Source organism: Pogona vitticeps, chromosome 8 (genome assembly GCF_051106095.1).
Source record: "Pogona vitticeps strain Pit_001003342236 chromosome 8, PviZW2.1, whole genome shotgun sequence".
Lineage (NCBI taxonomy): Eukaryota > Metazoa > Chordata > Lepidosauria > Squamata > Agamidae > Pogona > Pogona vitticeps.
In genome coordinates this window covers 21161353-21179283 of record NC_135790.1, presented here as the reverse complement: position 1 = coordinate 21179283, position 17931 = coordinate 21161353, and the positions used below count along the sequence as shown (strand labels likewise).

The window sequence follows — 17931 nt, the reverse complement described above, 5'->3', positions numbered from 1 at the left end:
TATTCATTATTCGTTGTTTTTAGATATTGTCTTTTAATGATGTTAGGCACCGTTGCACACTCGTTATTTTCAATTTTAAATATTGCCTTTCATTGTTGTAAGCTGCCTTGAGTCCTTTTCAAGGAGAAAGCCAGGATAATAAACAAACAAACAAATAAATAAATACTAAGGTTAACCAATTAGTGCCGTGTAGGGTGACGTCATGGCATTATAAAACCTAAGCAATTAGCACTGTGTATGCTTAGGAATAGTATAATTATATTTTTCTCCAGGGAAGATTGAATGTCTCACAAACAGGATTACTGCTGTGGCCACAGTGGTTTGGCAATGCTAATTATGAATAATACGTACATGGCTGCAGAGGCTACTTGAGGTCTTTTCACTGGGGATGCTAGAGACTGAAGCCGACACCTCGCATATGCAAAACATATGTCTTTGTCCCTGAGCTACAATAATAGGCACATTTACATAAAATATTTCGGTGAATAATCATCAGGAAGCTCTAGGTTCACTGCACAGGAGTGCCAAATAGATTATTTCCACTCCATTTCACCGAAAAGTCCAAGTGGATGCCAAGGCTATGCGTAGTGTGTTCAATGAGTCATGTTTCGTGCAGACGCTGTGCACTAACGAGTACTATTCAGGTGGAACTGAGTCATTGTAATATTTCCATGACTGTTGTTACAAATCAGGTCTAAGTAGAAAGAAAGCATGAAATAGATGGTGACCTGGAGGTCACATTGAAAACAGAAAGGAAAGCACAAGAAGCCCCATCTGTAACACTTCTTGGGTGGTCCCGAGCGAGCTGCTTTCCTTTCACTTCAGTTGTCTTCTTAACTGATATTAGTTCTGGGTTTTAATCAGAAGAGCCATGGAGAGCTGAAGGGGTCATGACTCAGTGGTGGAGTGCCTACCCGGTAGGCAGGAGGTCACCAGTTTGAACTCTGGCATCTCCTAAAAGTAGCAGGTGATGGCAAAGACTTCTGTTGAAGGCCCTAAGGGAAACAGCTTGGAAAAGTTACTTTTTTGCACCACCACCCTCCCACAGTTTCTCAGTTAGCATGACCCTTGGCCATGTCGGTTGGGAGATCAGAAGAGGTGGTGTCCGAAAGAGTAACTTTTCCATGCTCTAGAGAGCCTTGGCCAACTCAGTGTATATGACGGTGGGCTAAGTGGATAAAGCATCTCTCTATATCCCTAGCAGAATCAATCTGGAGAGGACCATGAAATGCTGGTACAAAGGGGTTTGTGAGCGGGAAGAACCAGGAAGGCAGGTTTAGAGGGAATCTGTCGGACTGGGCACAGGAACGCACAAGGTGTCATTTGGCCAATTAGAACTTGATCAAAAAGGTGATCAAATTTCAGTCCCTCCTGAGACTTAATCCCCCCCCCCTTCCCAAAGTGTGTTTGTTTAATGAAATTTCAAATAAATCCCATGCTTTATCTGCTGGTAACCAAACTTGGAACAAAAAGGAAACTCCTTTGTAGCTTCCAGAACCGCCAAACCTTGTGAGACGAAAAACAAACCTTCTTTAACCCTTAAGAGGGATCTGCTTCTAAGTGTGGAGCTGGCATCTTGTCTATTTCAGCCCTTGTACGGAAGTGACAGGGCAAGGGTGGGGAGGGGAAGACTGTCAAGTGGGGTGCATCTGGAACAAGACCAGATATTGAAAGTCAACCCATTGTTCAGCTCTAAAAGAAACCCCAACTTGGAGACATTTTCATGTCTATCACAGGCCACAAGCAGGATCTGTTGCCTTTTGCATTTGTGGAGTCCCAACACAAGCTTTGGGGCTCTACATAGGCTTTGTCTTGAGCTGTGAAGACACCACCAAACAGCCTCTCCTGAGCCCCGAGTCCTATAGATTCCAGCAAGGTAAAAATGTACATCATAATAGATCAGTGTTTTAGGTATCTGGCTGCGAAGCCAAAAATTGGGGAGTTCCAGATCCCTACTGTGCATCTCAGAAAAGCCAGCCTGTGTAGCCTTGGGCAGGCTGCACAGTTCCAGGGCTGGCCCCAGAAGAAGGGAATGGTAAGCTACGTCTAAGCACTCTCTACCTAGAAAACCCTGTAAAGGCTTGATGGCATGTGATTAAAATGTCTATGCCATTGCCAACTGAATGGATGTCCTTACTCAGAGGACGCCCTGCCCAGCCTTCAGATTTCCTTGTTCTGGGACCAGCCGAAATATTTTGTTCACCACTTGAATGCAAGGGGTGTTAAATCAACCCCAGAGGGCAGAACAAGTGAACTTGACCTCTTGATCCATTTTCACAGTGTGTTTCATAGCCTTCCCCCGCCCCCGATTCGTAGTTTCTGGAAGGGTTAAGAAGTCAAAGCCTTTCCGCACAGGGGAAAGGAGGTTAAAACAGAAAGAAAGCCAATGTTATTAGAGGTGTGCCATCCTGCTTGACTAAGCAACAGGGCTGGTGGGTTTGCCACCCATCCTATGCACTCGCTAAGAGCTCATCAAGAATGAGGATTTGTTACCTTTATTTGGTGCCTCTGCGTGCCTGGCAAGTGTGTATTTTATCTGGGTTTCTGTGTACATAGGCTCTTCACATTGCTGCTGTCCTGAAGAAATCAGCATCTCTTCAAAAATACATGGTGGCTGGTTTTGTAAAAAAATATTCCATGCAATCTTGTCTGCTGGATTTTCATTTCCTCGTTATTAGAGTGGATTAGCGCTAAATTAAACATTTGTGACCTGCGAAGATCTTGCCAACCCAGGAAACTCTGCCCAGAACAAATGAAACAACCGATCAAAAATATCTACAGAAAGTGGTTTTAGAAAAGCAAGAAAGGCCAGGTGTTTATCATACTTTTTCGCCTTTGTGTTGGTACCAATTTAGGCCATGCAATTGTCTGGACAGGACGTGGGAGGGGGATACTGATTTCACCAAAATACAGTCAGGAACATATAGCTAAAAAATGGCCTCTTTGGTTGACTCCTGTACTTCTCGGGCATAATTAAAAGTAGGTAGGTAGCCAATCAGATGGAGACATCCCATGTAATCTAAGTGGCATCCATGCCATTTAAACCACATCTATAATGATGGATGAGCCAGTCTGTGTGGCCTTGAGCAAGCTGCACAGTCTCAGGATATCCCCAGAAGAAGGGAACGGGAAACCAATCTCTACCTGGGAAACTCTGAAAAGGGTTGCCATAAATCAGAATTGATTTGATGCCATACATTTATACAACAGACAGCAGAGCATGAACGTTGTTGTTGTTGCTGTTGTTGTTTTGCCGAGAAATGTGTTTTCTTGTTTGAAAATAGCATTTCTTTAAACACTTGCTAGGGATTTGAATGTGATTTATTTTAAATCATTTCTGCATCTGTGCTCACTTGTGTCGGAGTAAATTGTTTCTGTGGGATTTCTCAGACATTGGATTGGATGCTACAGTATGGTCACAAGTTTCCAGGCTGCAGGGTAACCTTGCAGTCTGGTCTGTTATATGGGTTTTTTTTGTCTGTAACACTGACATGGTGGCGCTGTGGGCTAAACCGCAGAAGCCTGTGCTGCAGGGTCAGAAGACCAAGCAGTCGTAAGATCGAATCCACGCGATGGAGTGAGCTCCCGTCGCTTATCCCAGCTCCTGCCAACCTAGCGGTTCAAAAGCATGCAAATGCAAGTAGATAAATAGGGACCACCTCGGTGGAAAGGTAACAGCGTTCCGTGTCTAAGTCACACTGGCCATGTGACCACGGAAGATTGTCTTCGGACAAAACGCTGGCTCTATGGCTTGTAAACGGGGATGAGCACCGCCCTCTAGAGTCGAACACGACTGGACAAAAAATTGTCAAGGGGAACCTTTACCTTTAACTCTGATCTAGTACTATCTCAGTTTGTGGAGGGGGAAAACAAATATTGAAACATGACAAGGGACAAAAAAAAATCACTTTAACCTCTTCTGGCCTGCCTACTCTTCCTCTCTTCCTCCAGGGAAGTGGAGTAGCTGAGGCAGCTGGTTTCCGGCTGAAGAAAGTGGGAGAAGAAGTGGGGAAGAGTAACCTTGCAGTCCAATCTGTTATACATAAAGAAAACAAAGATTAGAATTCACACCCCAGCAGAAGAACATGACTTTTGTCCCCGCTACTCAGGCCAACTCAATGTGAGGAGTTGAGTGGCGATAGGCAGAAGTGCTGACAAATGCTTTTGAGAGGCAGTTCTTGCAAGGACATATGGGCACATCACAAAAACCTCAAAAGCAGTTCAAGGATGATGCGCCAGCAATCAGAGCATCTCCCAGTAGCTCTGCCAGCACAGAGTTTTGTTTTCGTTTTTCAGTCCAGACATTTTACTCTGGGAATACATCGCCTCAGGAGGGTGAAACACGGGAAGCTGGAGCCCCCCCCCGTGCCAAATTTTAAACGATTTTTAAAAGCCTCAACTGATATATCACCCATCTTGCACCCAGATTAAAGGCTGTCCCAAGAGAACCTACACGCCAATCGAAAAACCATGTGACTACCACGTGACTTCGAATCGATTTCAAAAACCTGATTCAGCTCCCAATTCATTTCAATAGCGTAAGATGAAATGCATCATGAGTACAAGAGATGAGCCTCTAGCTTCTTGCTCTATCTGTCCGGTTGGCTAGAAGAAAGAATAACAGATATCCACACCAAAGCCCACAATCCTTTTGGCTTTGGAAGTTAGGTGATGTCTGATGGCCAGATTGCTGTCACTGGCTAATAGAAAGCTTTAAAAATTTTTTAAAAAATATCATTTTTATTTAATTTGAACATATAAATCTATCAGCTACAAACAAATGTGCAATATAAGATAACAGAGAAAAAAGAGAAAGAAATGAGGAAAAAAAGAAAAAAAGAAAAAAAATCCCCCTCCCCCTTTGAGGACAGAGATTCAGACCTCATTGAATCCCAAATTTCCCAAGTTTCCAGAGAGCATTGAAGGGGAAAAAAACACATCAATCGATTTGCCCTATCTTTTGGTCTGTTTCTGGGCCCAAACATATATTAAGTTCCAACTTTGTTTTGCATACTCCCTTGGTTGTTCTCGTAGTGCTTCTGAGAGTGTATCTAGTTCTGTAATGTCCAACAGCTTCTTCAGGAACTCCTCCATTGTAGGTGTCTCTTCACTTTAGAGCTGCCCACATATAAAGCTTCTGAATCTGTAGGAAGCTACAATACAGACCGCCAGTTGGGGCTTTTCTTAGTCCTGGGCACTTGATTAGATTAAAAGCAGTTTATCCTCAGTCTTCATCATCCTGATTTATTTGATGGTAGGGGATATGGTTCATTCAGCAACAAAGCAGCCTGTTCAAATGAAGGCCTACTAGTGTTCTAATCTCTGTTGTTTTAGTGACTGCTGGGATGGCTTCAGGCGGGCACAGTCTTAGGGCTGAAGCAGGTAGCAGGAGAGGATGGGAAAGGGGGAAGTTATCTTTTTACAGCTGACCTTAAGTCTTCTCTGTGCAACCTATTGATTAAATATTATGGTGAGGTCCAAGGGACGGGGAGATTACAGAAGGCAGCATGCCTGGAAACAAAGTGACCCTCTGCTGTTTCTTCACAGTCTCCCTATTGTGTAATGATTGCATTTTTGTCTCGTGAACACAGTTCCGCGAGCCAGTGCCAAAAGGAGACAGAATTTTGACTTGCTGATAAGATGTTAGCATCAGCCTTTCAGCATAGCTGGAACATCTGACATATGAAGTCATCTCCTTTCTGTCTCGTTTACCCAAACAGAAGGTGATGTAGGGTAAACACTTGAGACCGGGCGCAAATGGCCTGCATGGGAATATGTCCCATTCACAAATATGTCATTGCTATATAATCTCCTACGTAGCCCGCGGAATGCAACGCTCATCATAGCACACGCTGTAAGAAGAGGCTTTGCTACGCCTCTCGAAAATGAGCTGCTAGAAGACAGGAATTGCTGTCGTCCCGAGATCTGACCCAAGATCCATCTGGTCTGGTGTCCTGTTTCTACTAGTGGCCAACCAAATGTCTCTGGACAGCCCACCGCCAGGACATACCTCCTCACACTCCCAAGAACTGGTATTTATAGGCTTCTTGTGCACGAACGTCAGTTGCTTTGCAACACAAAAATAAAATTTAGCGTTGGCTATAAAGCCCTAAACGGCTTGGGGATCAAGCTGTCTCAAGGACTGCCTCTCCCTTTATGAGCTGCTCAAGTGTTAAGATAATCAGGAGAGACCTTTCCCTCGTTCCCATCACCTTCACAGGTGCATCTGATGGAGACACAGGAGAAGGCCTTCACTGATGCTGCTCGCAGACTCTGGAACTCCCTCCCACAAGAGGCCAGGCTGTCCCCATCTTTGCTGTCCTTCCACAAGCAGGCAAAACCTTTCTCTTCAGGAAAGCTTTCCCTTAGTGACTGGCTGCCTGAGTAAAGTTTTTAAATTGATTGTTCTACCTTACTGCTTTGAATGTGCATTGGTGTTGCTTGTGTTCTTTAGTATGGTATTTATTTGACTTTTTTTTAGTATTTGTCTATCCATACCATTGGCTTTAAACATTGTTTTGTAATAATGTAAGCTGCCTTGGCTCCTTTTTAAGGAGAAAGGTGGGATAAGCAATATTTTAAATAAAAGAAATAAAAAATAAAAGTTACTTTTTTGAGCTATTAATATCCAGTATTTCCTTATCTGTATCAGCTTTGGCTATGCTGGCTGGCGGATTCTGAGAATTATATCCAAAAAGTAATTTTTCCAAGCTTTGGGTTTGCCTGTAATATGTTCCCTCTTTTATTATTATTATTATTATTATTATTATTATTATTATTATTATTATTATTATTATTATTATTATTATTATTATTATTATTATTATTATTATTATTATTATTACAACGATTTCCTACTTATTGCACTTCTAGCTTCCTTCAGTTGGCTCATTCATGATTTTTCACTGGCCTCCCATCTAGACATATTACAAATGAGTGTCTTAGACAGTAGACGTTTATGATGCATCTTCACTCTTCAGGTTGTCCTCTGAGTCCATACAATTGAACTCAGTGGAGCCAGTTGGACATAAATCCCCTAGTTCACCAGATTCTGAAGATATCTCCATAACAAACAGCCTCACAAATTTATAAAACTCTACAGCAGAGCACAGAGCAACACACTTCCAAAAACTAGTTTAAAAAACAACAACAGCTACTTTAATAAGCTTGTGCAGATTATTTGCCCTATAAGCAGCCATCTTCACTGCAGGGATCTCCACGTGTGGCCTATTGTAATCCTCATGATAATGGAGGAAGGAGAGAGAGAGAGAGAGCTTGTGTACACTGGAGAAGTAAAATCAATTAACTTTCTGCAGAGTTGTAACTGGAGCACAGCAAGTGAGCCTTTTGCCCTAGGGGACAAAAATTTAGTTTTCAATACATGAAAAGAATGTATTGTTGAGCAGAAAATAAAGAACAACATTTCCTGGCCCTATTTACTTTCCTCCTCCTTCAAAGCATAAACCTTCCCTTTTTTTCCGTGGGGGAATTCCACATTTTCCTCCCCTTTTTTCATTGGGGAGTTGTTGCCCATGCCGCATGGCAGAAGGTCTAGAAGACAGTGCTACTTGTTTTGGGGGCTCAAAAAAGCACTGCTGGTAGTAGATAATGATGAGAAAGAGGATGAGAGACATCAGTGGATTTTGCCAAGTCACTTAATGTAGACTTTGAGGCATCAGGATCAACCAGACACTCCCTCCTTCCAGCCACATACATTCAAAGTCTCTCTAGAATGGTCTTGAAGAAAGTAGAAGATGCCATAGAAGCTTGACTTTGGGGTTGGCCAGGAAGGGTATTCCTCTAACAAAAATGTGGGAATTGGAGAAAATGTCTGCGTTTGCAGTTCGTGAGGAGAGGGAGCAGAGCATTTATACAACACTTTTAGAAAGCAAATCATCAGCTCCAACTTCAGGCAAACCGGCACTAAATTTGTTCCAACTTTTATCGACACAGCAAACCATTATTTCCATGCAAATTATGTTTCAGAAAGGTGAGGAGGAAGTGGAGGAAAGAAATCTGTCTTAAACTATATATACCCAGGATTAAGATGTCTGCCATGTGTCTCTGGGCAGAATTTTAAATACCTCAATATGTATGCTCATTTCACTGCATAAGAACTTTAAATTGCCTGTTGGCTGGAATGGAGGTGAAACTTAATGCAAATAGCTTGGAATAAAAAATAACTTTTAAATATGTTCTGCCTAGCAGTTTCATTGTTCCCCTGCTATGCAGTGAAACAGGCTTGAAACATTAAACTTTACAGTCTAAAGGGCTGCAAGAAGGCAATTTAAACACACACACGCCTAGGCTGTTTTTCTCTTTTCGTGATGCAAACTGAACCATAAAAATAAAGCCTTCCTTGACTGTGGTATCTTTGTTGGCTGTTCCTTTATTGTTTGTTTCTGTTCTTTTTTTCAGAATCACATCCTCACCTTAATGTCTGTGGCTGCTCAGATCTACAAGCACCCTAGCCTCAAAAACCCCATCAATCTGGTGGTGGTAAAAGTGCTAGTGATCGAAGCCGAGAACTCCGGGCCAGAGGTTTCCGACAACGGAGGACTGATGCTGCGAAATTTCTGCAACTGGCAGCAGCAGTTCAACCCGCCAAGCGACCGTCACCCAGAACATTACGATACAGCAATCCTTCTGACAAGACAGGTACAAAAGCCCCTGGTGACAATTAAAATCCATTAAGTAATCAAGAACGTTTAAGGCAGTTGTCCCCAACCTTGGGCCTCCAGATGTTCTTAGACTACAACTCCCAGAAGCCTTCACCACCACCTCTGCTGGCCAGGATTTCTGGGAGTTGAAGTCCAAGAACATCTGGAGGCCCAAGGTTGGCGACCACTGGCTTAAGGCATCCCAGGCAAGCTGACGTACAATGTGAGAACTATCAAAATCTTCTGCTGGAACAAGCAGATATTTTGGGCAGTCAAGGAACTCCCTTGTCTAATAACTTGCTCCAGTTCATCCTTGGCTGTTCGTCGTTGTGCATGAGAAGGTTGGCTGAAGGAAAGGATGCTTTCTTTATGTGTTTTTCTGTCTTGGTTTTCTTATTCACAGGATTTTTGTGGACACCAGAGCTGCAGCACCCTCGGAGTAGCTGAGACCGGCACCATGTGTGACCCCAACAAAAGTTGTTCTGTGATCGAGGATGAAGGTCTCCAGGCAGCCTACACTTTGGCTCACGAACTAGGTAGATGCCACATTACAAAAAGATATGGTGTGCCAGAATTACTAGCTGGTTCAAACAGTAGAGATGCTACGCTCCATATGTTCAAGATCAAGAGAATAGAACATGGACCAATATGGAATGCAGAACAGGCTGTCATCCCAGAATCAAATATGCAGAAAAATGGTCAACACACAAGGACCATCCCCAAACCATCTGAAAGTTCAATGTTTTGTGCTTGGGTTTCTTTCTGTTCATGTTACAAAAAAAATTAAGCCTGGATATATCGTATTTTTCCATGTATAAGATGCCCCAATGTATAAGATGCCCCCCTCCACTTATCTAACCTAAAATTAAGAAATCTAAGTGGGGCTTAGCAAGTGTAGGGAGGGAAAGGGATCAAAGCACTACAGGATCGCTTTGATCCCTGCTTTCCTCTCCACTTGTTTTTGTTCTCTCCTCAGCTTACTTCCGTGTATAAGACGACCCTCAATTTTTAGTCTAAAGATTTTAGACAAAAGTATAGTCTTATACACAGAAAAATACGGTACTTATAGAATTTAGGAAACCCTCTTTCCAAGGCATCGTTAACTCTATGTTAAGATATTTGTGGGAAATGTTCAGGTTATTCAAAAGTGATATTAAAAGCTGGGTTTTAAAGCTAATACACATTTTGCAGGTTGAAAGGGTTTAGGTGTATGGCTTTGTGCTCTTTCACACTTAGATATTCTTTTGGATATTCTCTTTGAGTATAAAGGTATGGCGTGTTACAGATTCCATAGACTTCTTTCGGTAGAAGAGGCAAGATAAAAATGGTTGTGAACAGAGATGGGCACAAACCCATTGGTCCATGTCAGTTCAGTTTGGCAGTTCTTGCCCATTTGCATGTAGGTCAAGCAGGTATTCTGTGCTTGGGTGCCCCACCCCTTCCGGCGGACAACACCCAGAGACGGTGGGGCAGAGAAGCTGTGCCCATCTCAAGACCTTGTGAACCACAGGGGGAGCCTCCTGATGTCCTGTTTCTCTCCTCTTCTGTTCCAGGCCATGTGCTCAGCATGCCCCATGATGATTCCAAGACCTGTGAGAGGCTCTTTGGTACCCTAGGAAAACACCATATGATGGCTCCTCTGTTTATCCACTTGAATAAGACCCTGCCGTGGTCCCCTTGCAGTGCCATGTACATCACAGAATTTCTGGATGGAGGACACGGTAGGTGTCAACTCAATATCTATTCAGGATGTCTATCAGGACACTTCTACTGATGAGCTTTCATGGATCAAGTCCACTTCCTCAGACATAAGATTGAGAACACAGAGACAATGTGCCAAAACTTTCACACAGGGCTCTAGGATAAAGAAACAACGATGGTTGGTTGATTTCAGTTGTGGCATTTCACATCTAGTGATGATTTAAGACCTTTGGTATTCAGTTCATGTCTTCTGAAGCTTTGTTCTGCCGGTAGCAAAAATGATTAGTGGCTAAAGGAACACCAGGCTATAGAAAACAACAGCAGAAATATCCAATGGAAATGAGTTGCCCTTGGTTTTCAGGATGAAGGGTAGACTGCAAAGAACATTAATGAAGTAAAATAAGCTTGACGGGCTCCACAGTGCCCTCACCCAATGAGTTTCCATGGCCAGGTATGGATTTGAACTCAGGTCTTGTGGATCCTAGTCCATTATTCTGTCCACTCTGCCACACTGGATATCCCATATCAATGAGAGTAAGGCTCAAATGGGACATTATAGATATATAAATGGCATATTTCCTGTTGCTGCCACATATGCCTTTCAAGCAGGAACATTATTCCCAGCTCTGTGCAAAAAAACCCAAACACTTGCAAATGAAACCCCTCTTTACCACCCAGTGATCAATCGCAAAACAGAAGCAACCTAATTTCAAACAAGCAGAGTGAGTGAAACTTCTGCTAGGATAAAAAGTCATTTTTCTTCATACAGGAGCTCTGCCTGTAACTGTGCAATGTTGTTCTGTTCTAATCCTGTCCTGTAGAAATGGAGCAGCCACTTTCTCTGTCTGTGCTCATGACATTGTACCCATAACTGCGCACATTTCTGTCAGGGGGCTTTTTGAGGCAGAAGACTATCTGTTTAATAAAGCAGCTCCATAACACTTTCATGAAATCAGCCTAGCTCTGCAAATAAATAATAATAATAATAATATTAATAGGAAATACAACCTGCAAAGCAACCTCCTTGTGCTTTCTTCTCTCTTCAGGTGACTGCCTACTGGATGAACCAGCTGAACCGATTGCCCTCCCCAGAGACCTCCCAGGCCAAGTGTCTCTGTACAGCCTGGATCATCAGTGCCAGCAGATATTCGGCCAAGAGTTCCAACACTGCCCCAATGCCACCCATGAAGATCTCTGCTCCCAGCTTTGGTGCAAGCTGGAGGCAGGAGAACGGCTGTGCCACACCAAAAATGGCAGCTTGCCCTGGGCAGATGGGACACCTTGTGGGGCAGGGAAGATGTGTTTGGATGGCCACTGTGTGGCTCAAGATACTGTGACGCCCAAGGTAATCTATGAGTGAAGAGCAGGCTTCCCAGCATTGACTAAGGGTAGAAATGACACCCAAAGAGCAGCTCTGTGATCTCTCTTTTCAATGTTTTATTGGTTTTGTTTAACAAAAAAGCATCGGTGTGAGGCTGGAATTGGGTACAGAGAACTGGCAATGGGAGGATATTAGCATCCTGCCATTTCAGAATCAGATATGTGTATAATCTACCCATTGATTGGGTAGCCTCTCTGATAGACAGTGGGAATGCTTTAGACATAATATACCAGCAGGTGGTGAGAGCTCTAACTATGGAGGCATTCAAGAGAAAAACGGACAAGCCTTTGGCATATCTGCTTTGACCTGGACTCTTGCATTGAGCAGGCAGCTGCACTCAATAGCCTTATAGGCCCCTTCCAACTCTGTTATTCTGTGATTCTAGCAGATATGGCACAAAAGGAAGAAGAAACAAGGAGGGAGAAGGGAAAAAAGGCACTGGAGATTGAGGGATGGAACTGGACTGGCCTCCCCAGCAGTTATATTCTTCCTAGAAGGCAGGGAATATAACCCTCCAGTAGGAAACCAAAGGGAGTGAAGGTCATAACCAAGGGATTTGTGTCTTACAGCCTGCGGTGGATGGAAACTGGGGCCCCTGGAGTCCTTGGGGGACATGTTCCAGAACGTGCGGTGGAGGAGTACGTTTCTCTAACAGAGACTGCAACAATCCTCTGCCTAAAAATGGAGGCAAATACTGTGAGGGCCAGAGAGTCCAATATGAATCGTGCAACACGGATGAATGCCCACCTGGCGGTAATCATGTTTATATATTTGTGAGCAACGTGTTCCTTCCCACAGGCTCTGGGAGGAAGGAACAGGATTCCAGCCCACAAGACAGATGGCTTGTGACTTGACCGCAGTTTACGGTCAGGAGGGGCTAGGAATTTGGCTGCTGGGCACCATCAAGTGTGCTGTAAAGTTTTGGAGACATTACTTTTTCAGACTGCAGCTCACAGAATCCCCCAGGACCAAGGGAGTCTGAGAACTGTAGACCACAGAGGAAACATTCATAATGTACTGGTTCATTTATTTATTAATTAATTAATTTTATACCACCCATCTAGCAGAAACCACTGCTCTGAGTGGTTTGCAACAGGACACAAAAATAACATACAATAACAAAATAAAACAGCTGTAAGCATGAACAATATACCGTATTTTTCCATGTATAAGACTATACTTTTGTCTAAAGTCTTTATACTAAAAATTGAGGGTCATCTTATATATAGAAGTAAGCTAAGGAGAGAACAAACACAAGTGGAGGGGAAAGCAGGGATCAAAGCGATTCTTCAGTGCTTTGATCCCTTCCCCCCCTACACTTGCTTAGCCCCACTTAGATTTCTTAATTTGGGTTTAGAAAAGTGGGGGCATCTTATACATGGAAAAATACGGTAACATCTACAATACAGCAGGATAAGCAACAATAAATTTAAGAAAAACATTAAATTTAACAAAAACATTCATTGTTTCCCTTTCTATTTCATCTCTTCTGTCCTTTAACTAAGGGTGGGCATCCCCAAAAGCTTCCCTAAAAACCTCCATCTTCAGGAGCTTCTGGAAGGTCCGAAGGGAGGGGGCCTGATGCATTTCCTGTGAGAGGACATTCCAGATGCAAGGAACCACTGCTGAGAAAGCCTGATTCCTTGTAACAGTCTTATTCTTTGTAACACACATGAGGTCTGAGAAGACCCTATGGGATGGGCAGCAGAACTTGGAGGAAGACTTTCTAACAGGAAACAAGGTCCCAAACCACTTAGAGCCTTATGAGTTAGTACCAGAACCTTCAATCTGGCCCAGATGTGGATCAGTAACTACTGGAAGTCGACCAAAACTGTGGAGATATGGTCTAATTTTCTTACACCAGCAATCAATCTGGCCACTGCTTTTGGACCTTCTGAAGCTTCCATAGTAGCTTCAAGGGGAGCCCTACGTAGTGTGCATTACATTAGTCAATTTTGAGACTACCCGTGTTGTTAAGGACCTGTCATCCAGATACGGACCCAAATAGGGATGAGACAAATAAAACAAGGAGGAATTGCCCATCCAGTCTTCAGTGAGATCAGTTTGGAATCTCTTCCTTTTTCTTTGCAGACAAGAGTTTTCGAGAGCAACAGTGCGAAAAGTATGACAGCCATAACTACACGGATCTCAATGGGAACCTCCTGGAGTGGGTTCCCATGTATGCAGGGGTGTCGACACGAGATCGCTGCAAGCTGGTCTGCCGCGCTAAGAGGGGAAATGAATTCAAAATGTTTGACAACAAAGTAAGAACACTAATTTAGTGATCTTGTCTGAGAGTACTCAGAATCTCTTGGGCCATTAAACCTTCTGTGAGATTCTCTCCATACAAGATAATTTGCAGAAATGTTGTGGTCCAGGAAAACACAGTGCATCTGTCTCCATGCACTAAAAACTAGTAAGCACATGTAGGATTCCGAGGTCAAGCAGCTCCTTTATCCCAACCCTATGGACACCCGTGTTTCCATGCACAACTGCTACGATGTTCTCTTTGCCATTTGGAAACCATTTATTCAGAAGCAGTTTCTCTACAGCTATGAGAAAATTTAACTGACCAAACAAATTGGCAGGAAAGGGGACGTACCTAACTGGCAGAACACAGACTTTGTATCTTGTAGATCGCAAATCCATTCTTTACTATCTCATGACAATAATCATGATAGCTACAGTCCAGAGATGGGCAGATGATAGATCAAGGTCTCCTGCAAGATCTTGAAGCGATAATGCGCTAGATGGGCACTGGATTTTGTTTTACTCCTAGACTATTAACACTAAGAACAACAAAACTATCATCCCAATACATGCATGTGTTTTAGCTGTTAGCATCTCTGATCTGTGGTCACTGCAACAATGCAGATCTGCACAGTATAAGACTTACAAGTTGTGATAGGGGGTTGACCCCACCTGAGCCACATAATTTTGTCCCACTGGCTCTGGTTGACGTACCTCAAGGCGTTAATGAAGGAAACAGCAGATGTCATAAAACTGTCCTCTGTCAGCATTTGCTATATAAAGTTTGGAGGCAGTATTCCACTGAAAACCAGCTGCTTGTGGGTGGCTATTTTTTATACCCAAGTCGTGAACTTTCTGAAGAAATTTGTCTGACCTTTATGGGTAAGGAGATTGTTCAGTTAGGTAGACTTTGGATTAGATCCAGCACTCTTGCACGTGTCCCCCTCCACCTATACGATTTTGTCAAGAATGGAGTGGTAGTGCTTGTTCCAAACTCATGGAAAATAAACAAAATGTTTCCACATAGTTGGGTCATTTGAAGGTTATTCTGACCCCATCAGCATCCCTCACACACAAACTCTTCCCATGCAACTAAAGGAAATCTTAATGACATCTGCAAGCGGGACGTTTGTAAATGGAATGTCCATTACAGTCCTAAGAGATATATCAACTTGTCAGTCCTGGTCTCATTTTGCTCTTCTTTCATTTCTGTATCAGGTGATTGATGGGACTCCCTGTGCGCCAGACTCCCTGACTGTTTGTGTACATGGTCGGTGTGTCAAGGCTGGTTGCGACCACATCATCGGGTCACCCAAGAAATTAGACAAGTGTGGGGTTTGTGGCGGGAATGGCTCGACGTGCAGAAGAATAACAGGCTCCTTCAACCGATCCAAGTAAGAAACACACGGGTCAGCTCAGGCCAATCCTAGTATTGCAAAGGAGGAAGATCAGTGTGTGGTGAAAGAATGCACGGGGTTTATTTATCTCCTTATTTAGTATGCAGCTGGAGCTGGATTTAATAGTAGTTCTGTAGTAGCACAAAATCATAGATCAATTGAGTCTTGGCTCTGTGACAAAACTGAGCCGAGAGATACAGAAGCAAATGGATGCATAGTTTTGATGCCCATATAAGAAAAGAAATTTGCCAGCTACCGTTGCTGGAGATAGAGGATGAACCACCAATCAGTAAAATGTGAAGTCTGTTCTTCTTCGCAAGACAGATGACAGTATTTCTTCAGCACTTTGGTTGAGTTACTCCATCCTGATTTAGATTAATCATAAATCACTTCATATTTATAATTCACACTTGGTGGTGGTCGTTTTTTTTCCCCATATCTGTCCAAATTTCTCCTTTCTTAACATCTGAAGCATTTCACCTGCATCTGCTGCATTTCTAGGAAGCAATTGTCCACCTTGTGATGAATCATCCTATCCCCAGTTCAAGAACCTTGGAACTTAGCAATTTGGCGAAAGTGTGGCACATTCTATTAGATCAGTGGTTCTTAACCTTTGTTGCTCGGATGCTTTTGAACTGCAACTCCCAGAAACCCCAGTCAGGACAGCTGGTGGTGAAGGCTTCTGGGAGTTGCAGTCCAAAACTCCTGAGTAACCCAAGGTTAAGAACCAGTGTATTAGATCATATTAAACCTGCTTCAGTGCAGTTAGGTTAATGATGTCCATGAGGCTCATACAGGAACTTGTTGTTTGGTTTAGTTCGCTTGATACGAAGAAAATAGACCCTGAGCTTTGTAGGTTCTTCCACACTTGACTTTTGTTTGTGTGTGTGTTTTGTTGAGCTGAAGGTAACAACCACTTATTTGGCCTCCTTAGGTTTGGATATAATGACATTGTCACAATTCCTGCAGGAGCAACCAACATTGATATCAAGCAACACAGCCGCGTGAGGCACGATGGAAACTATTTAGCCTTGAAAACGCTGGATGGTAAATATCTCTTGAATGGAAACCTCACGGTTTCAGCCATGGAGCAGGACATTTTTGTGAAAGGGACTGTTCTGAGGTACAGCGGATCCCTAACAACCTTGGAACGTCTCCAGAGTTACCAGCAAATCCCAGAATCTATCACTGTCCAGGTGTTGACCGTCTCTACTAAGATGTTCCTGCCCAAGGTGCTCCCTTCCCCAAAGGTGAAATACACGTTCTTCATCCCCAAAGATGTCCACTTCAGCAAGCAAAAGAGCAAAGAGAAGAACTTGGCCAATGTCATCAAGCCCATGTTGACGTCGCAATGGGTTCTGGGAGACTGGTCCGAATGCTCCCGATCCTGTGGCGCTGGGTGGCAGAGGCGAACAGTGGAATGCCTGGATGTGGAAGGGCAAATTTCGACGACCTGCGACGAGAGCCTTAAACCTGAGGACCTCAAGCCCTGCAGTGACCTTCCGTGTCCCATCTGGCAGATGGGGCGCTGGTCTCCCTGTTCCCAGACATGTGGAGAGGGCGTGCGGACACGAAACGCCTTGTGCATTGACTATGCGGGAAAACCTGTTGCCTTTGAGAAATGCAGTTCACCCCGCCCTGTGCCGGCAACCAGCGACTGCATGCTTCAGGAGTGTTGACTTGACCTGGCAACGCAAGACCTCACACATGATCAGAGGCATGTGTAACATATAATAACTACTAACCTAACCCAAGAAAGGATGTAGGTTTTAACGGCAGATATGCACTTTGTTGGCCTCAACAGCCCCCCCCACCAGTAAGATTTGTTTGAAAGATTAGGAGGCATTGGATAATACTCTCTTTCTCTCCCTCCCCCCTCCATCTTTCTCTCTTTCTTTCTGTTTCCTCCTTTGTTTTCCTCCAAATTGGCATCTACCTCAGTTGGAGGAGGGGAATGGCAAGGTATTTGTTTTGTTTTTGTACAAGAGTCGAATAAACAGCAGCGTGTTCTTGATTTGCATGGCAAGTGAGCCAATAGGATCTAATTACATCCCACAGCAGCTCTCCCTCCCCTAATATCTAATTTTGTGTCCTAGGCTTCTTTCAGAGATCACCTGAATCTCAGACATGCATTCACTAAGCCTCTTCGTTAGCCCAGTGACATCATCTAAGGATCAGACTAGATCATACGCTTAGCTGGTTTCTGGAAGCGGTGTTTCCTCAATTGCTGACAGAGTCCATCACAGTGCTTGATTTCCCTCATCTCCATATCTTGTATTCAGCATGCTTTGTTTTCTGATTGGTCATTGATGGGTAAACATGGGCTTAATTTGCAAATCAGGTCATGGAAATATGTTTCATTGATGAAATTGCATTCTGGAAGGGGGAATGGATTAAGCATAGGAAATGTGCTTTCCATTTAATGTCTAGTTTGACCTTAACCTTTCATTCTTTGGGTACAAAGACAATGTGACGAACTTGCTTCAATAATGCACACGTAGAACAGTAACAACCTGTTGAAGACCTTTAATATGCAAGTCCT

The 17931-nt window shown here is 43.5% G+C and overlaps 1 protein-coding gene across 1 annotated transcript in view; it reads left to right on the top strand.

Annotated features, from left to right (window-relative positions):
* Positions 1 to 17399, top strand: part of ADAMTS8 (ADAM metallopeptidase with thrombospondin type 1 motif 8) — a 32846-nt gene extending 15447 nt beyond the window's left edge. Inside the window, exons 2-9 of the mRNA XM_020791925.3 lie at positions 8419 to 8658; positions 9064 to 9196; positions 10214 to 10381; positions 11408 to 11706; positions 12312 to 12495; positions 13834 to 14006; positions 15211 to 15386; positions 16324 to 17399. Of these exons, the coding sequence (XP_020647584.3) occupies positions 8419 to 8658; positions 9064 to 9196; positions 10214 to 10381; positions 11408 to 11706; positions 12312 to 12495; positions 13834 to 14006; positions 15211 to 15386; positions 16324 to 17068 (2118 nt within the window). The 3' untranslated portion in view covers positions 17069 to 17399. The remainder of the gene's footprint in view (positions 1 to 8418; positions 8659 to 9063; positions 9197 to 10213; positions 10382 to 11407; positions 11707 to 12311; positions 12496 to 13833; positions 14007 to 15210; positions 15387 to 16323) is intronic.
* The last annotated feature ends 532 nt before the right edge of the window (positions 17400 to 17931 follow it).